Consider the following 18,438-nt stretch of genomic DNA (forward strand, 5'->3'; position numbering starts at 1 on the left):
CCGCATATTACTGGTATGGTATAACGTACACCATTAACGCACAGAATAAAACTGGCCAATTACAAAAAAAAATACCCGTTTCAAAAAAAGTAGCTGTCAATTTACGAAGAAAAAATCCTAACGCTTTTGTGATATTTATTTTCAAATGTTCTTAATTTGAAATCCTCTTAAATAGTTCTTCTCATTTTCACGCATATTTTTTTAAAGTATTCGATGTATCAAATTATTATTATACATGAAACAAAAACTCCATGAATATGTGTAAAAAATATAATTAATAACGTATAACACTTAGAATACTAATTATTGTTGCAAATAATTTTAATAAAAGGACATGTAAAATTTTAAAGATTTAACTACGTGACCAGGATATTATAAACATAAGACTTCCCATTCATACCGGCCAGTGCTCTGAATAAAGCCAAGCACACACATGCATAAAAAGGAAGCACAGATAACGTACGAGACTTTTAATTTTCTCATCGCGCACGTATTTTATGAGATATTATCTCATAACGGGCTAATATTTCATATCTCGTGCCTTATTTGACGTCATATTTTATAATATTCAAATTATTTTTTGGTAAAGAAGGTATATAAGTTTTAAATTATTAATTCATCCTTATTTAATTATTTATTCACTTGTTATTAATTAATTAAAATAGTGAAGCAACAAACTTATAAAAATATAGTAAAGCTAACCTCAAAATAGACATTATTTGAAAATACACTCAAGATTCTTAATTGAAAAAAAATTAGATTAATTTCAATAAGAAATAAAAAATTTCACTCACCGATTATTCTGGAACTTGACTTGGCCATGCAATCAAAAGACCATTATTTATAAATACACGATATTATTTACGTGAATCAGTTTTAAAAGTATCGCGCTTGGATAACGGTAGATTGTGTTGCACACGACTGGTTCAATACGTTGTCGGTGAGTGACTGAGCGCCGGCCCCCTCTAGCCCGCTATCACTCCACTTTCGGTTTATTCTCTCTCCTCCCCGGAGACTAAGATTTATCACTATGACATAGAGCCCTTGCAATCTAGAGATACTGAGGCTTAGATTTTTCACAACATCTAATATCATTGACCTATTAACAATTCTTACTAATATTAGAAATGCGAATGTTTACATGGATGGATGGATGTTTGTTTTTTTTATAGAAGGTGGCAAACTAGCAACGAATCGCCTAACATTATTTGAAGATATCTCCAGAACGGCTGATCGGATCTTTATGAAATTTGGCACACATATAGAACAAAGTCTGGTAGAACACATAGGCTATTAATTGTGCTTTTTTAATTCCGTACAGAAAGAGTAGCCGGCGAAAGCTTCGTAAAAACATAATTAATAAAATATGCAGGTATACTTTTTAAAACCATCAGTAATTAAATTAATTTTTGTGCTGTATTTTTAAACTCTGAATTTATTTTATATACATCATTTAAAACCCGAAACAAATGAATTGTATGATACACAGAAAAAAGCTCGTCATAGATAAGTTCTGGCCTTATAGAAAAAAAATTGATAAACATAGATCAACAGATTTGTAACAATAGCACATAATAGCTAATAGAGACGGAAGCAAATTTCTTGCAGGGCACCAGCCTAGATACATCATAAGCGTAGTCTGTGGCGCATTTGTATGGGCACCTCGAGCAGACGTCGGGACGCGTTCAATGGAGCGCATGCATTGACCAGTTTACTTCGAGACGCTGTTTGTTGAATAAAATATCTATAACCGTTGGGAAAGCTCTCTTTTATGGCCAATAGTATTCACGGTGACCTATTTCATATTTACTTCTACATACATTTTTATTCTGTGAGAAATCGTCTCAAATGATGCGTAAATTGTAATTGTTGTTGAAATCATTTGAGGTTTTTTATCGCCTTTACATACCGTGATATGTATTTTCCTAATTAATAAAACCTGAGAGGTCGAAATCTAGATTAGACGTGCTTGTACATCGCTTTGAATTCAGGTCAAAGCGATAACTAAGCTCATTAGAGCAATCATTGTCAAATACCAATCGGTCTAATAATAGACAAAAGTTTGTAAAAATCAAATATATGAAAACTGTATCAATTTATTTTATCTTTCAACTCTTATAAGTAATGTATTAGAAAAAAGGCTTTAAATATATATATATATATATATATATACTTTAACAAAACACATGCATTTAACGAAAAAATAATTCTTATTATAAGTTATTGCTTATTCTCTGTTCTCTTCTGCGTTGTATTGCTATTTTTCTTTGAGTCAGTGTCGATCGGTTCACCAAGAACGAAGTTCAGTAACAAACATAAAAGAAAAAGGGTCTTGACAGACGGACGGACAACAAACTGATCCTATAAGGGTTTTGTTTCGAAGTTCGAAGTCATTAAAAGGGAATAAAATAATTACAATTAAATAAAATAACATATTGACGCAATCTGCATATATCTGAGAAGAAATTCAAAGATATGTGTGAAGTCAACCAACCCGCAATTGGCCCGCGTGGTTGACTATGACCTAGTCACCCTTAACTTAGGGTAGGCTCCGAGCCCCTCAGTGGGGACGTATAGTGAGCTGGTGATGATGAAAATTATATTGTTTACTTTTAAAGACACACACAAAATGGCGGTTGTACTAGTTATAAAAGATATCATCAACAAAATTCAATTACCAAATATTACATATCTCGCTGGGAAAAGATGACTTACCCGCGTATTCTGTGTGACGGGCGAATGTAATTCGTAAGTTGAGTAAGAAGCTGAAATAAGAAAATAACATTAATTCTCCTTAGCGGTATATTTGTTATCTGGAATTGATTTACTGATATATTCACGAAGGCAATTCGGAAAGAAGCAGAATAAACAAATGCGTGTTTTATTTGATTTATAACCCAATCTCTGGATTCAATTTTGCAGATAATGGATACAAATTGATTAACTATTTAAATTAAAGTAAAATAATCAAAACGATAGGGAGATGATGCCCTTTAACGATGTTAAAACATATCCTAATAATACAGCAACACTATTAATAATTCTACTCCCTTTTGTACTAAGCTGGGAATTCATCCAGTAGACAGTCTACAAGTTTTGACAACTGCGACTTTCTTACATCTTACTTATCTTACTAATATTATAAATGCGAATGCTTAGATGGATGGATGTTTGTTTCTTTAAACATTATTAGTTAGAATCCTTTGGCGCAAATAGCGGGCTTTCGTTACAAAGTCCATTGCCAGAATGATTAGTGAGGCATAACGTCGACATTTTAGTAAGACTAGTGTTGGGCCAGTATACCGGCACAGTGTCGGATTTTCTTTCTAACTGTTTTAAGGTATCTTGAGAACGGGTGTATATATCTCGCTTTAATTTGGCGTAGATATAGAACATAGTATGGAAGAACATGTGCTACTAATTAGTTGTTTTGTAACCCCGCGCGGATGGAGTCGCAGGCGACAACTAGTGTACAATATGATTATCTCTGTTCTTTCAAAAGAAATGAGTGAGATGAAAGTATGTAATTAGGTACTTTGATGTAAGATGATGAACTATTACATAATAACTTGCGAAAAACCAGCTATGTTATATTCGTAGCACGTTTCTTGTTAAGTACATGGAAATAGAACAGAAGTCGTTGTTCTCCATAATTTACTGATTTATTAAACGAACAGGTACCGCCCGCGGACACTTTATTAACTCAACTATCAGAATAAAATATCCCAAGAATCTGTCTCAATAATGAAGGAAATTGTTCACCTAGTTTTAGATGCAACATACGTTATTATAATAAGTATTATTTCAAGTTCCCAAATAGATTGAACATATGTTTAATATTACAATAACGTTCTGAAAGGGGGAGCGACGTAATATAAGATCTATAGCCTATAGAATAAGATATAAAAAAACTTTAAAATACAATTGTCTCCATGACATGCTTAGACAGTTTTAAGATTAAAGAATATTTTTTTATTGTTTTAAATACTTATATTAATTACTTTATTTAATTTTATAAATTTATAATTTAATGCTTTTTTTGTAAAAGAATTAGACAAATATTTTCAGTTGATAACAACTGTAATAAATCTTTGTAGGGTTTTTCATGCCTTGTCAACAAAACATAGCATGTAATACCTGAAAGCATACCATGAAAACTACTATGCATTATTCAATTACCAGTAAATAACAAAAATAATGAAAATATAAATTTAAATTTGTTTAAAATAAATCTTAAATTAAAAATATACAGCGGTTTTTGTTTTATTTATCTCGAGAACAGGTTATTAAAACTGGAGTGTTCTCGTTTTGCACTCTAGACTTCGAGGAGCCGACATAAATTTCCGGGACAGAAATGCTTTAGTTTTACGACATTTCCTTTCCACCATTTTTATATTAAAACAGGAGCGTCACCTATATTAAAATATCATTTGTAAGAACTTGAATTTGATTTATTAGCAGACTTATCGTAGGTTTCTGAGACCAATGTCTCTGCATAAAATTTAATATCAACCCTATCATGATAGTTGATTCAACAGTGGTAGAGCCCGCTTTAACATCTTCGCACGAATTGGCCCGGCTCGCCCGGTGAAATACCACGACTACATAGAAGACGGGCGTGAAGTGGAAGCAATTCCGCGTTTCGTCTGATGAGTGTGCGTCCCGGAGACCTAATTTAGTCCTCTTTCACTTTCCACACTTTTTCTTATAAGGAAAGGATGGGAAGTGGAAGTGCACTTTCCGGATGAGAGGATGCATAGGAAGGGAAAATATGTTCTTTCTGTGCATCCTCTCCTCCGTCGATTAAAGGTAGGCAACGCATATGCAATTGCGTGTCTATGGGCAGCGGTCGCTTCGCTATTTCACCGACCGTTCGCTCGTTTGCCATCTTGTAATTATAAAAAATCATCATTATAAAAAAAACGTTGACGAAACAGAGATAACAATATGTTTTAAAAGGCGATTTGGATCACAGAAACCCACTTATTTTACCCAAACATTATTTTAAATGGAAGAAATAGATTATAAATATATCCTGAATAACTTAAGCTGTAGTTAAGACAATTGCTACTTAAATAAATCAATAGTGTATAGTGTGTCTAGAACGTTCCCTTGCGACAATGTTAACTGTCATTCAATTAGAATGATTATAAATTACTAGCTGTCGCCCGCGACTCCGTCCGCGTGGATATATAAAGAAAACTTAATTAGTGTAGCCCACCCATCCATCCACATCACATCCATCTAAACATTCGCATTTATAATATTAGTAAGATAGTCTGAATGAACACATAGACTACTTGTAAAGATTTTTTTTGTAAAGAAGAAGAACCGTGGCTGGCTGCTAGTGATTAAATAAGAGCTTCAACAAATCATTTCAAAAACACTTGTATTAAAAGATATTTTTATCTATTTTTAATACGAAAAGAATGAGAGGTATAAAAATACGTTTTCATGCAAATGTTTCGTCAGTGGAAACTCATTGTAATTGTGAGCTATTTTGACACAACGATCGATATGTCTGTTCAAAGTATAATCCAAACAGTAACCATTCATCATAGATGTATTGCAAATGTAATACGAATTGTAACTTGCAATCATTGAGAAACAAAGGTTAGTCTATGTAGGTTCCCGGTTCAAAAGTCTTTACCCAACTTTAAATAAAGCCGTCTTTAAAACAAGCGGTTTGCGCAGACGCAGTACTTACTTTTAGTTTTTGTGTCTGCTGAATTAGACTATAGGGTCTGTCACATAAATCTTGCTTGATTAAAGATATATTTTATAATATGTTACAGTAATTTTGTTGCAAGATTAAAAAGCTTTTACAAAAATATGATTTTAATTCAAGATAATAAATAACTCAATAACTAAAACCGTGTAAAACTTTGGGAATGATTTAAAATTCCTGTAAGAAAACTGCAATCGAATTTACTGTTTTTGATAAAAAAAAAATTAAAATCTCATACATAAGTACAAAGAATAAAAAAAAACTATAAAAGTACTTATGGTGACTTCATACGATTAACAATGTAAGTTAACCGTTCGGTTTGCGACAACAAAGTCTATACAATAACCAAGAGACTTTGTGCAAACTTTACCGCTACATCGGAAGTCTAAAGCTGGAAACTGTTTCCGAAGCCATTCACCTGTAACAATGTGTGTGGGTCCCTAAGGATTAAACGTATTGATTGTAAGTTAAAAAAAAACAAAGCTCCTAGTAATCAGGATTACTTCATCGTATCATTTTGCTATTCCAAACAGAACAATAGCTTCCATAGTAGAGTGCAAACGTCACAGAATAAAAAAAGTTGAAACACTGCAGCAGTCTTACACCTATCTTTAATCATAGACAAAAACCTCCAAAGATACTAATGAATTGTCTTATTAACTCGAGAAAAGAATTATAAATATTGTAGGTTTTATATTTAGAAATAATCGTGGGTAAAAATGAGAAATTTAATAAAACAGTTTACTGGCTTTTAAAAATCGGTCATCGGGTTTTTACATTGTGATTACATCGAAATCGTGTACATCTTACGGGACTCGGTCACTAAACTTTATATTGATTGTTCACTGACTTTTTTCCCCAGCGGCAGAAGTTAGCGGTCGGTACTGTATTATACGATTCAAACTTTAAAGCGGCCCGTGGTTGTCTGCGACCGCAAGTGTGAGATGGCAGATGCCAAACGGCGGGAACACTGTCCTTGGAAGAAAGTGCATATAGTTATGCGCCCCGCTCGCGCATCACTTTACATTTTTTGTAATATGAAAAGGTGGAAACGAGCGAGAGGACGTAGCGTTCAAAATTGGGAGCGTCTATAAAGTTTGGATAGCCCTATACTGTTGTACCGTAACGCTTCGTGACCCATTCGATTTAAGGGTCCAATGGACACCGAGAAATTTTATTGCTTTTTTTAAAAAAACATAAATAACACTGTCATCGTTGTCAGTGGTGATTTATTTTTATTTTTTGTGACAATGCATATTTTTTGTTATTTCAATCAATGTCATTTTTAATTAAAGTTATTTTATTGAATAACTAAAATATCATTTGCAATCTTTATTTATTTGTTGCCATCATACTTGGGGAGATATGCCACAATCGCCACGCTTGGCAGGCGGGTTGGCGATCGCAGTGTTTGCTACCGTTTTTCATAAGGGACGCTGCTGCCCGTCCTCCGGTGATCTGGGCGCAATTTAACCACCCAGGTCGACGCAGCGTGGGCAGGCCTCCCGCAAGATGGAGCGATGACCTGGTCAAAGTTTCGGGAGCGTCCTGGATGGTGGAGGTGGCACAAGACCGGTAATCGTGGCGATCTTTGAGGTAGGCCTATGCCGAGCAGTGGGCGTCTCATGGCTGACAGGAAAGAAGGAAGGATTTAGTTGTTAAGAAAATTACCTTTTTTATTTTAATTGTATTTAATATATTTATAACTGGCATAACTTTGTTAGTAGCTTTGTTCTGAAATAGACTAAATGAACCGTGTTGGTTAAAATTTGGCGACGCTCCAGCTTACTTAAACTTTGTTAATGTAGTAATATAATAGTTTATAAACGAAACAGGGTTATCAAGTATTAAACTTATGACCTTGAAAATTAAAAAAAATATTATAATATAACAAAATGATCCTGGATTACAAAATATATAACATTTATTAAAATAATCAAATGTTTCTTGGATCTTTAAAAAAAACGACAACATAATCAACTTCGTTCCTATGAAATCATAACCAGATTATTAATTTGGATTTGTTTGTATTTTTAATAATTAGAGATTCCTTTAACCTTGTAATTAACTTACTTTGATAAAATACATTTAATTAGACTAGGCTATATAATTTTTTACGATAATATTTTAAAAATAAAATTTAACTTAACAAAAAAACAGTAGTCCAATAATCGATAATGTACGATGCCGTTGTAAACTTCTAATCAACATGAAATAAGATTAATAGATTATATTATAATACCTAAGTAATATTTATATTTACATGAATCAAATTACTCAACCTAGTCTAAGAGCTTTTCTCCAACAAGTCACCGAATAATGTCCTAATCTTATATTGAGTGGCAATTTAAACGTCAATCAATCGACTCAAAGTGAGGACTCCTTTGTTAACGAAATTGGACAATAACTGTGATTGACTCGCATATCGCGCTGTCGTAACCACTCAGAAGTTCAGATTATGAAGTATAGATAATAAGAACGTTTGCTCAATACATACCAAATATGGAGACTAAAATGCTTTATGCGTAAATGGGTAACCTTCATTTGTTGCTACGAATGTATTGGGTAACGAAGAATGAACAATATCGCATGCTGAAGAATCAAGCTGATTTTTTAAGTCATTGATGTTAAGCCTCTCACTTGCTGACTATAAGTGTAACCATGAAATGCACTAAAAACACTTGTATTATACATTTATGTTTTTTCGAAGAGAAGGATGGATTACAATCATCATTAGCTGACTATACGTCCCCACTGAGAGGAATGGAGTAGGGTAGGCACCCTAAGTCAGAGTTGTCTAGGCTCTAGGCCATAGTCAACTACGTTAGCCCATGAGTTACAATATTTGATACAAATGTTTTTAAATTCCTTAATAGTTAGTTAAACTACACAATGTTAAACAAGGATTTTCTTTGAAAAATAAATTATAATATTATTATACTTAACATAAATATAAATAACATATTAATATAAAGTGAGTAGATATTTATTATATTAAACTTCCTTAAATATCAAGTTGATATGCAATTAAAGTACAAGATCATCGAAATCTGAAGCAATTAATCTATACACTACCAACCGTTTGAACAGCTTTTACACAGTGTGGAAATTTTAAACTGTTCTCTAATACTTTTCGAGAGAAAGTTTCAACCAACTGAAGTTTATCCATCCTCAAACGGATTAAATCCGACTAATAAGTGTTGCTAAAGTTTCTTTAGAAGGTTCTACTTTGATCCATCTTGAAACTCTATCTTGTGCAATTTGTTTGCACTAAAATTATATATAAATGGATTATACATAACCGCAGAGAACATATGAAACAAATTAATAAAAACATAACGTTTATTTAACCGAAAAAGAAAATTCTAATCATTTCAAATTGCTTCCCGCTTACTCAACTCTATTTATGCAAACAACATTAACTTTATCGTATTTCGTTTTATAATCTAAACTATACTGAAATAATCAAGATAATGATGTAACGACATATTTGCTTAGTTGTATAAGTCAAACGTAATTATTGCCTAGTTAATTTTACGACGTTGATTCGAAATTCTCTCATCAATTATAACAATGCAGTGGACGAAGAGATCGCTCGTTAAAATTTGCTCCACATAAAATAAAGACAATTACAACTGTGACCAAATTTCAAACAACGAGAGGTTTCCGCGTGTTCGTGTGATCACTATCTTTGTAGGTTGGATATGTTTTGCAATTATTTACCGCCATCTAGTGGCCCAGTTCAGGAATTATTTTAAAACTAGTACATTGTGTGCACCATATTCAGGTATGCTAATGAAACAATATCATAGACAATACAAAAGTTAAGTGACTTGAGGCCGCAACAACATCTATTGCAGGAATGGGCTTACCCGGTGGAATACCTCAATCATACAGAAGACAGTCGTGAGTTGGAAGTTGAATAACTTCTGTGTGGTAACTTTAACTAATGACTTTCGCGTTTGGAGTGATCAGTGTGCGTGCAGGAGTCCTAATTTTAGTCCTCTTTTCCTTCCCGCCCTTTTCTTAGTAGATAAGGATGGAAGGGAAACAGCTTCTTAATTTTATGCGTCTCCTTCTCCGTCTATTAAAGTTAGGTCACGCTTCTGCAATTGCAGTCTATGGACAGCGGTCGCTTTGCTATTTCGGCGTCATCAAGTTTGCTCGTTTGACATCTTATAAATAGTTCCAACTATTGTCTTACAAAACGTGCGTTTAGCTTTAAAACTACAATGTAAACATGTTTAAAATTATATAAAGTTTCGTATAAGACATATTATCTCAATTAATCTGCATTGAACAAAACTAAATAAAAATTCAAACATTGTCCTATTGAATTCATTTTCACCAGGAGATAGCGAAACAAAAGAAGCAGTCCAATGTGTATCCACGGCCCTAGTGAATTGAAATACAATCTATCATTGTAATATAACCTTTACTGTAATGGAATAAGTATCACATTCCCAGGAAACATTCACCATAGTGACCTCTTATTGGTAACAATGCGACCAATGTTAATTTGCGCCTGCATTTGAAACGTTGTGCAGTATTGTCAATTTGTACAGATATAAATGTTAATTGTTATACATTTTAACTTATTTTCAAACTGTAAACATAAGTTTGTCGACCTGTATAGTCTCATAAGGACTTTCTCTGGCACGAATCGGGTACAATTAACGTGGCTAATTAGAGATGCGTCGTGTGGACATTGTCTGTGGTACGGCTGTTGCTACACAGAATTATAGCAATGGTGACGTGACAAATATACTCTCTTTGTTGTCATACAATGTATTTGCAGATTGTGAAAGAAGAATGTTTTTTTATAAATATTAAAGAAAGCGACAACAAGCGGCGACTGAAAGAATGTAGTAAAAGCGAAAGCTCAGTAAAGAAATGTAACGCTATGTCGCTAACGTCTGATGAGTGTGCGTCCCGGAGGCCTAATTTAATCCTCTTTCCCTTCCCACCCTTTTTCTTATAAGGAAACGATGGGAAGTGGAAGTGGACTTTCCGGATGAGAGGATGCATGGAAAGGGAAGATATTTTCTTTCTGTGCATCCTTTCCTCCGTCGATTAAAGGTAGGCAACGCATATGCAATTGCGTATGTCTATGGGCAACGGTCACTTCGCTGTTTCAGCGAAAAAAAGATGTTAAGCTTTTTAAGGTTCCGTATCTCGAAAGGAAAAAAACGGAACCCTTATGGGATCACTTTGTTGTCCGTCAGTCTGGCGACCCTTTTTTCACCATTACACGATCTAGAAGTCCCGAAAACTTCAATGCTCTTCAACCTATTACAACTAAAAAATTCTAACGAATATTACATCACGGAAGATTTATTATATCTCTTATGTTTATTTTATTTCACTTAGGTAAAAAATGATAGCAATCTTTATCCACGTTTTGAACTTTTACATTCAAAACGTGAGACACTAAGATCTAAAGAAATAGAAAACATATATCATCCTACAATACGAGTACAAATGTTAGATAACCACAATTTTGATCACCTCGGTGTTCCCGCCGCTCGTTTGCTTCTCTCTCTTATAAAAAAAAAATATTAGGAAGGCTATGCCTTTAAATTGTGTACAAATGAATAATTCCGGCTAATTCTAAGACAAGACGAAAATTTTAAAAATAATGTTATTACTTATTATAATACTAAGTTATTGAATTATAACCTTTTTAATATTGCAATACTAGGCATAAAATTTAGACATAAAAGTTTTTTTTTTATTTACATATTGATTAAATCAATGTCAAGCTTTTTATACTGTCGATAACTTTTTTATTAAATGGTTTTGATTTAAATATATACATCCATAACATTTATGAATATATAGTTAAAATAAATAATACAAGGAATACATAAAAACTATTTATATATTATATATCAATTATTTTGTAAGCTTGAAGCAATTACATAACAAAAGGTAAGATAATACATTAAAGATATAATGAAATGTCAATTCTACGTATTTTGTTTTACATTGATACAAATTTCCATTAAATTGTATAATAATTTAGGACCCATTAAAAACAAACGATTACTTTAAACTAGCTTTTGTACGCGACTTATGCCGCACAGAATTGAAAAAAAATGTAAACAGTATATGCGCTACTAGTTCTCGCCCGCGACTCCGTCTGCTTGAAATTAAAAAAAAACTTTTTAGCTTATGTGTTTTTCCAGACGATGTTCTACGTCTATGCCAAATTTCAGCGATATCCATCAAGCCGTTCTGGAGATACTTTCAAAAAAACATCCATCCATCCATCTAAACATTCGTATTTATAATATCAGCAAGATAAGATTATTATACAATTGCATTTCTAATTTAAAATGTCATGACTCCGGAACTAACTTGGCATCCAGTACTCGGTTCGCCATAAACTTTCATTGTATTGTTTTCGATGTATTCATAAGTAAAATTTCACTCTTCTAATATATAAATAATGCATACGACGATTTGTTTGACCATGACCGTAGAAGATATGTCTTGAATACGAAATGCAGGACAGTTCCAAATAATTTCTCCTGCACACACGCTTTGCGGATATTACCTTTACTAAAAAACACGTGGTACATTGACTCATAACTTATTATTATTATAAACCGAAAGTTTAGATGGATGGATGTTTGTTAGAAGATATCTCCAGTACGGCTGAACGGATATCGATGAAATTTGGCGTACATATAGAACATAATCTGGAAGATCACATGGGCTACTAAGTTTTTTTTTTATTCCGCGAGGACGGAGTCGCGGACTACAGCTAGTTTTATATAAATTATCTCTAATAATATTTTTTTTAAGTTTTAAAATTATTGTCTTTGTACATTTTTCACTGGAATATGTTTTTAAATTACCGATTATTTGATAAAATTGGATTATTCACATAGATATGGCAACAACCGATCGTTTTGCTTATGCAAAATATAAAGAGCTGACTAATTAAACAAAATCATTAGCTTAGCCAAATTACAAACTAATTCGTGTTCACAAAACATGTACAGTCTTCGCAATATCAACGTAATTATATTTTCCTTTTCACAGGACTTTTGTGAGTGACGCTTTGAAATGTCCTCAGACAAAGGTAGAGGAAGTTCTGTGTAAGTTTACTTTGAAAATAACTCAACAATACAGTCTACGTATTTTTCTTTAATTAAATAATATTGTGTTTTCAGCGCGGAGGAGAAGCGACCCTCGATGTGGGAGGAGTTGATGAGGAAATTTATTGAAGAGCACAAAGTAGAATGCAAGTTAGTTTGAATTTAATTTAATGTATTTTAATGAAATTATAATACTACAAGTTCATTAGCTACTAAAGCCTTATAGAAAATACAAGACAAGCGAAATGTAACCTAGTTTCTATATCATTATGGCGTCCTTTTGCAACAATCTCTGGTTACAAATTTATAGTTTCATTTCATGTTTTAAAACTATACCAAATATCTCTTAATTTATGAAACCAAACTCATTTATACTATACTACTCGTCGCCTGCGACTCCGTCCGCGCTGAATTTAAAATTTCTTAAGTAGTCTATATGCTCTTCCAGATTATGTTCTATATCTATGTCAAATTTCCGTCAAAAAAGCCGTTCACATTTATAATATTAGTAAGATTTAATATACCGATAAAATTCTACATTCATGTTGTAATACAGGGCGGTGTCAGTTGATATCCCGCGGGTGACACGCTCCGCCAAGGAGTTCCCAACAGGTTCCCGCTACGAGGGCACATGGGACGTGCTCGGCATGAGCGGCTACGGACTCTACACCTTCCCCAACGGTAATACTATTCTACAACTCAGCAACTCACAACTTGAACTCGCTCTTTGAAACTCAATTTACAAAGTTTGTGGTGTTGAAACTTTTTGTGACCGCAACTCTGAAAGAGAAACTCTACGCTCGGTTTTTTAAATGACTCGTTAAGCTGTTTTTAAATAATACTTTGGGTCAATTTTGTCGTGATATAAAACAAGTTTTCGATTGGATGCAAAAGTGAGTTGGTGCATCCAATTCATCAAAGACTAACCGTAAGCTTCTGAAATCAAAATCTATATATAAAACATATCGTCATCCCCGTCATTATATTTAACAAAACAGAGAAGAACATGTATTAAACATTTTCGTCTCGAAAATCCACTGTTACATATGTAGATCATTCATGAATCAAAAATTATAAAAACCACAAAAACTGTGTTTGTATTGAAGACAATATTTAATTTACGATTATATATACTATTTTCATAACAATAACATCGTAAATCGTTGATTTTAAGAGAAAAAAACAAATCTAATATTCTTATTTGAAACAAGAAAAGAAACTTCATTTCCTCTACCGTTGACATTTTTAATGAACGTCAGGATCAGCATTATGAAAGAATATTTATGCATAATTTGATATCTCAATTAGGAACGTCTAAAACATTTTTGAGACGGTTTTGTTTTTTTTTTGCATCTTTATTTGAAATATCATCGTTTTAATATATATAATATAAATAAATAAATAATCGATAAACCGAGTTCAACGAAGCTTGTAACGATGTTAAAATTATTCAAAGCACAAGGGTGACCTTACGTAACTTATATCTGCCCTAATTAAACTAATCGTTCGGAAACATGTTTCTGCGTGGCATTTGTTGCGGCAAAGGGACCACGTACCCGTGTACCATTTGTTAGACACGGGTGAAATATTTGCCAACTTTGTCGTACATTTTATTAAATATTTAACTCGCTTTTAGATTAATTTGGCCAAGCTTCGGAATTTATATTACTAACAATATAATAAACCTTTGAACTAAAAAAATTGTAATATTTAGTTATTGGAAATTTATAATTAATAAAAGTTTACGAAAATATATACTATACGAACATTACACTTTACAGTAAATTATTTAATAAAAACTGTATAGACATACTAAGTCTATTAATTGTTCCTGAATCCCTTAGTGTATATTTCTCATACTAAACAAAAGGGGACCACTTAATTGCGAAGATTAGTCTTCTAAACGAGACGAGTAAAACGAATCCATACCGATGCAAACGCGCATAAATCACTTTAATGACGAATAAATAAACAAATAAAAGTTTGTAATGATAGACAAATGAAGTATAATTCAATATACTTATTTCTTCACTTAAACTTGAACGATAATTGTATTTCCTTAGGTGTAATCTACGAAGGCGAGTTTGAAGACGGTATGTTCCACGGTCGTGGTGAGCTTCGTTATCCGTGCGGAGCGGTCTTGTACGGCAAATGGACGCGCGGTGTGTTGGGAGAGAAGACACTCGCGTTTGCCGATGGTTTGGAATACGATGAAGACTTATGGCCTTACTGCGTTATGCCTGACCGAAGGTATTCCTCATAGATATGCTTTTATATATGTATCTCCAGAACGGCTGCATAAATCTCGATCAAATTTGGCATACATATAGAACATAATGTGGTGGAACATATAGGCTACATTTTTTTTTAATTTTGCGTGGATGGAGTCGCTGGCGATACATAATACAACATATTTACAATAAAAACTACATGAAATTACGACATCCAATGTTAGAGTCGGACTTTTATTTCATTCTCAAGAGTGTGATACACATACACAAGATGTTTTTGTACACCGTATTAGCAGTAGATTTCGCTTTAAAACTTGTACTTAATATTTGTATGCGAAAAGAAGTCATAATACACACATATTTTGCAATTTTTAGAAGCATGAATATGTCGTCAATCGTTTATTTAAAGGCCTTATTATTTAATAAATTAAATCATAATAACACCTTATTCCAGTGTATTACGGATATCGACATCTATGTAAATTGGCTCTCCGAACGACAATATAATGTTTATAGTTGTATATAACCTAAACAACTCAACATCTGGAAGTATTATTATACTTGGCTCAGCGAGTTTCAATGTCATAACAAATTTTAAACTCAAGCTAAAGACAAATCGACGGAGTAACATAAGCAACCGGGCTCCCAGTAGCCTGCTGAATTATGAACACGCTACTCTATTGCAAGGAGTGCGGTCCTGTCACAATTATAAATAGCCCCCCGCCCGCCTCGGTCTCTGGTGTCTACTGAAATATGAAAGGAAATATAAAATCGTCTGTTTCTCAGAGCACGTTCATTTGTAACGTAAATAAAATGTTACCTCAAAATTACTCTCTCGCCACGTGACAGACAGAAATGAAATATTGCGGACCTTCGCCGCACCTCTTACGACCTCTAATTGGTCTGTCTTCTTTTCGTTATTTATGCATTGGTATACAAAGCCTCGAACGGTATGGATTTACGAGTACATGTGCATTCCAAAGTGTATTCGAGACTCGTTTAAATGCAATTTTTAGGTTATTAACCAAACCACTTATACAATAAACGTTTAAAATAAAGCGATACTTTGTCCTGTGTATTTTTTATGTCGATTAAGCTGTCTGTTCAGTCACCCATCAGTAATAATAATATTATTGTAATCTCCAGTATGATTTCTAACTTTTTAAATATTCTGTCTAATAGATTCACCATAGAACACAATAAAGGATTGAAACCAGCCGGTGAATCGTACACAACGCCCGATCAGCCTCCGCGGGAGATACCAAAAGGATTTTACGACACAGGAGACGGATTCTACGATCCTGATACTAAAGTTGTCTACAAAGTCGATGACCCCACTTCTATTGTCAGGTACGAGGATGTATTATTTCCTTTAATCTCTTTCGAGATAAGAATACACAATCTTTCATTTAAATAGTTGTGTCATGTGATCATTTTATTGTAGAAGAATAAAAAGCTAAGCTAATATTTTGAAATAGGTATAATTTTATATTTATTTCAAATAGCCATAGATTATCCTAATAACCTATCTTTCAGATACCCATGTGAGGTGGAACAGAAATGGATCTTGGAGAACTGTCGCACCAACCCAGAGTCGACAGTTGGTCCACGAGAAGACCTGTATGAGGAATGGGTCCTGCCTATGATTTACGTGCCCACGATGCAGTCCTCTATGTCCATGTCTATGGCGTCTTTTTCCTATCGGTACAGCACGGACTACGGACATGATTCCGACTCTGTAAGACATAAGATGACTTAGTTTATTACAGAACTTTGTTGGTGAACTGGTTTACAATCGAATACAGCATAGATTTTTAAGTCAACTATAGTGCTATTCAAACTGTATGACGGCTCGAAATATAGTTTGAGACGTTGCACTGAAGACAATTTACAGCACTAAGAAGACTTAAACGACGGGATGAGAATGTAGACTAACGCTAGTGTGAGCGTGCGCTTTTCTTTACCCGCAGTAGGCCTACCTAGAATTTAATTCCGCCGATATGAGCCCACAATTAACCACGAGCCGTAATAAAGTTTGAATCTTGTTATACCAAATAATGTTGGCGAAAAGTGAATAGCGCTAACTAGTATTAAGTACCAATATGTTCTACGATGTGATTTTGTTTATATTACAAATAATGTCTTACAACAGGGTGATGCAAATCAAGTCAACGAGAAATCTTCCAGTTCCACTTCTACATCTGCTTAAGTTTTATTAGTTTTAAATGTTTATTTTAATTGCATGCTATGCTATTTGTTGTTACTATGTTGTATATGGGTCATCAATTTTGTCACATTATATGTGTACAAAACTGTTAACCTAATTTTTAATTTATTTATTATTTTTTTCTTCTAGCTAAACCCTAAATAACTTATGTTGAAGATTAGAAGTTATTTATTTCATAATTAATAAAACATAATTTAAAAACTGGCAGTTTTTTCCTAATACTCTTAATATTTGTCCAAATTAATAAAAATTATTCACAGGATCGCTACAGGGGCCACGTATGGTTTTTTGGGGAAAAGTCTTTGCAAGATGTTACTGCGAAGCCAAGCGTCAGATTCGCCTCTGCCTCGGCAAAAGAATAAGAAACATATGGATACTTTGTGATTTATACATTCGTCATTTTTTTTAGAAATGTTTACCATTTTATCTTTTGTAATTTTTACTTTTAATAATGATATAACTCTCTGAAACTGTCTTCTTTTCCTATTCGCAAAGATAGAAAAAAAAATTTAGAACAGATTTCGAATTAAATGAAAGAATAATGTCTTTCGCCACAACCTACCACAAAAAGGAACCTACATTACAAAACTGCCGTGAATTAAATACATTAATCTCTACTAAACGATTTACTAAAAACTTCAGATCTGTCAGCGACTGTATAGTGGGTAGATTCTAATACATTCATGAGCCTTGTTTCTTCATATAGTGTCCTATGAATAAATTAGAAAATAAATTAAGTCAGGTACAAACTTCGTGTTCCCACGGTGCACAATGTGATTTGTGAATAACTTATGTAACGTTGGAGAGAGGATCGGAGCTACAGCCCTTAGGATAGTTACAGAAAAGTAAATATGGTGTATGATAGTAATGAGGCTTTCGTTTTGATGAGAAGGTCATCTTTTGTGTTTAAAATTAATGCATTTGATAGTATAATCTTGAAAATGGAAATGCCCCTCTGTATTGTTAGTGACAACACCGAGGATCATATCAACAAAAGGCCGCTGACCTTTTTCGATGCACTTTTATGCGCCGGATGAACATTTAACAGCAAAAAACTTAACCTTTTTGCAAGAGTCAAAATGTAAAAAATTAAATCTATTTGAATAAGATTACTATAGAAGTGGTGTGGTGGAATGCAAAATTGAT

The 18,438-nt window shown here is 33.3% G+C and overlaps 2 protein-coding genes across 3 annotated transcripts in view; one reads left to right on the forward strand and one right to left on the reverse strand.

Annotated features, from left to right (window-relative positions):
- The window catches only part of LOC106122231 (serine-rich adhesin for platelets), a 37,862-nt gene extending 36,928 nt beyond the window's left edge, over positions 1-934 (reverse strand). Inside the window, exon 1 of the mRNA XM_013318140.1 lies at positions 795-934. Within this exon, the coding sequence (XP_013173594.1) occupies positions 795-822 (28 nt within the window). The 5' untranslated portion in view covers positions 823-934. The remainder of the gene's footprint in view (positions 1-794) is intronic.
- A 10,623-nt stretch (positions 935-11,557) lies between these two features.
- Positions 11,558-17,737, forward strand: LOC106121994 (MORN repeat-containing protein 5). 2 transcript variants are annotated; one of them, XM_013317836.1, is made up of 8 exons: positions 11,558-11,659; positions 12,779-12,834; positions 12,910-12,984; positions 13,391-13,515; positions 14,898-15,084; positions 16,248-16,415; positions 16,602-16,803; positions 17,553-17,737. In XM_013317836.1, exons 2-8 carry the CDS (start codon positions 12,803-12,805, stop codon positions 17,652-17,654), a joined length of 891 nt encoding a protein of 296 aa, XP_013173290.1. In that variant the 5' UTR covers positions 11,558-11,659; positions 12,779-12,802; the 3' UTR covers positions 17,655-17,737. The 2 variants fall into 2 exon arrangements, with proteins under 2 accessions (XP_013173290.1, XP_013173291.1); XM_013317837.1 differs by lacking the exon at positions 17,553-17,737 and adding an exon at positions 17,218-17,454.
- The last annotated feature ends 701 nt before the right edge of the window (positions 17,738-18,438 follow it).

The sequence above is a fragment of the Papilio xuthus genome, unplaced genomic scaffold (assembly GCF_000836235.2).
Source record: "Papilio xuthus unplaced genomic scaffold, Pxut_1.1 DF826933.1, whole genome shotgun sequence".
Classification (NCBI taxonomy): domain Eukaryota; kingdom Metazoa; phylum Arthropoda; class Insecta; order Lepidoptera; family Papilionidae; genus Papilio; species Papilio xuthus.

Bases quoted from the DNA above. Each gene is read 5' to 3' on its own strand.
- LOC106121994 (XM_013317836.1), top strand. From the start codon at position 12,803: ATGTCCTCAGACAAAGGTAGAGGAAGTTCTGT. The intron at 12,985-13,390 runs GTTAGTTTGAAT...GTTGTAATACAG, and splicing joins GAGCACAAAGTAGAATGCAA to GGCGGTGTCAGTTGATATCC. The intron at 16,416-16,601 runs GTACGAGGATGT...CCTATCTTTCAG, and splicing joins GACCCCACTTCTATTGTCAG to ATACCCATGTGAGGTGGAAC.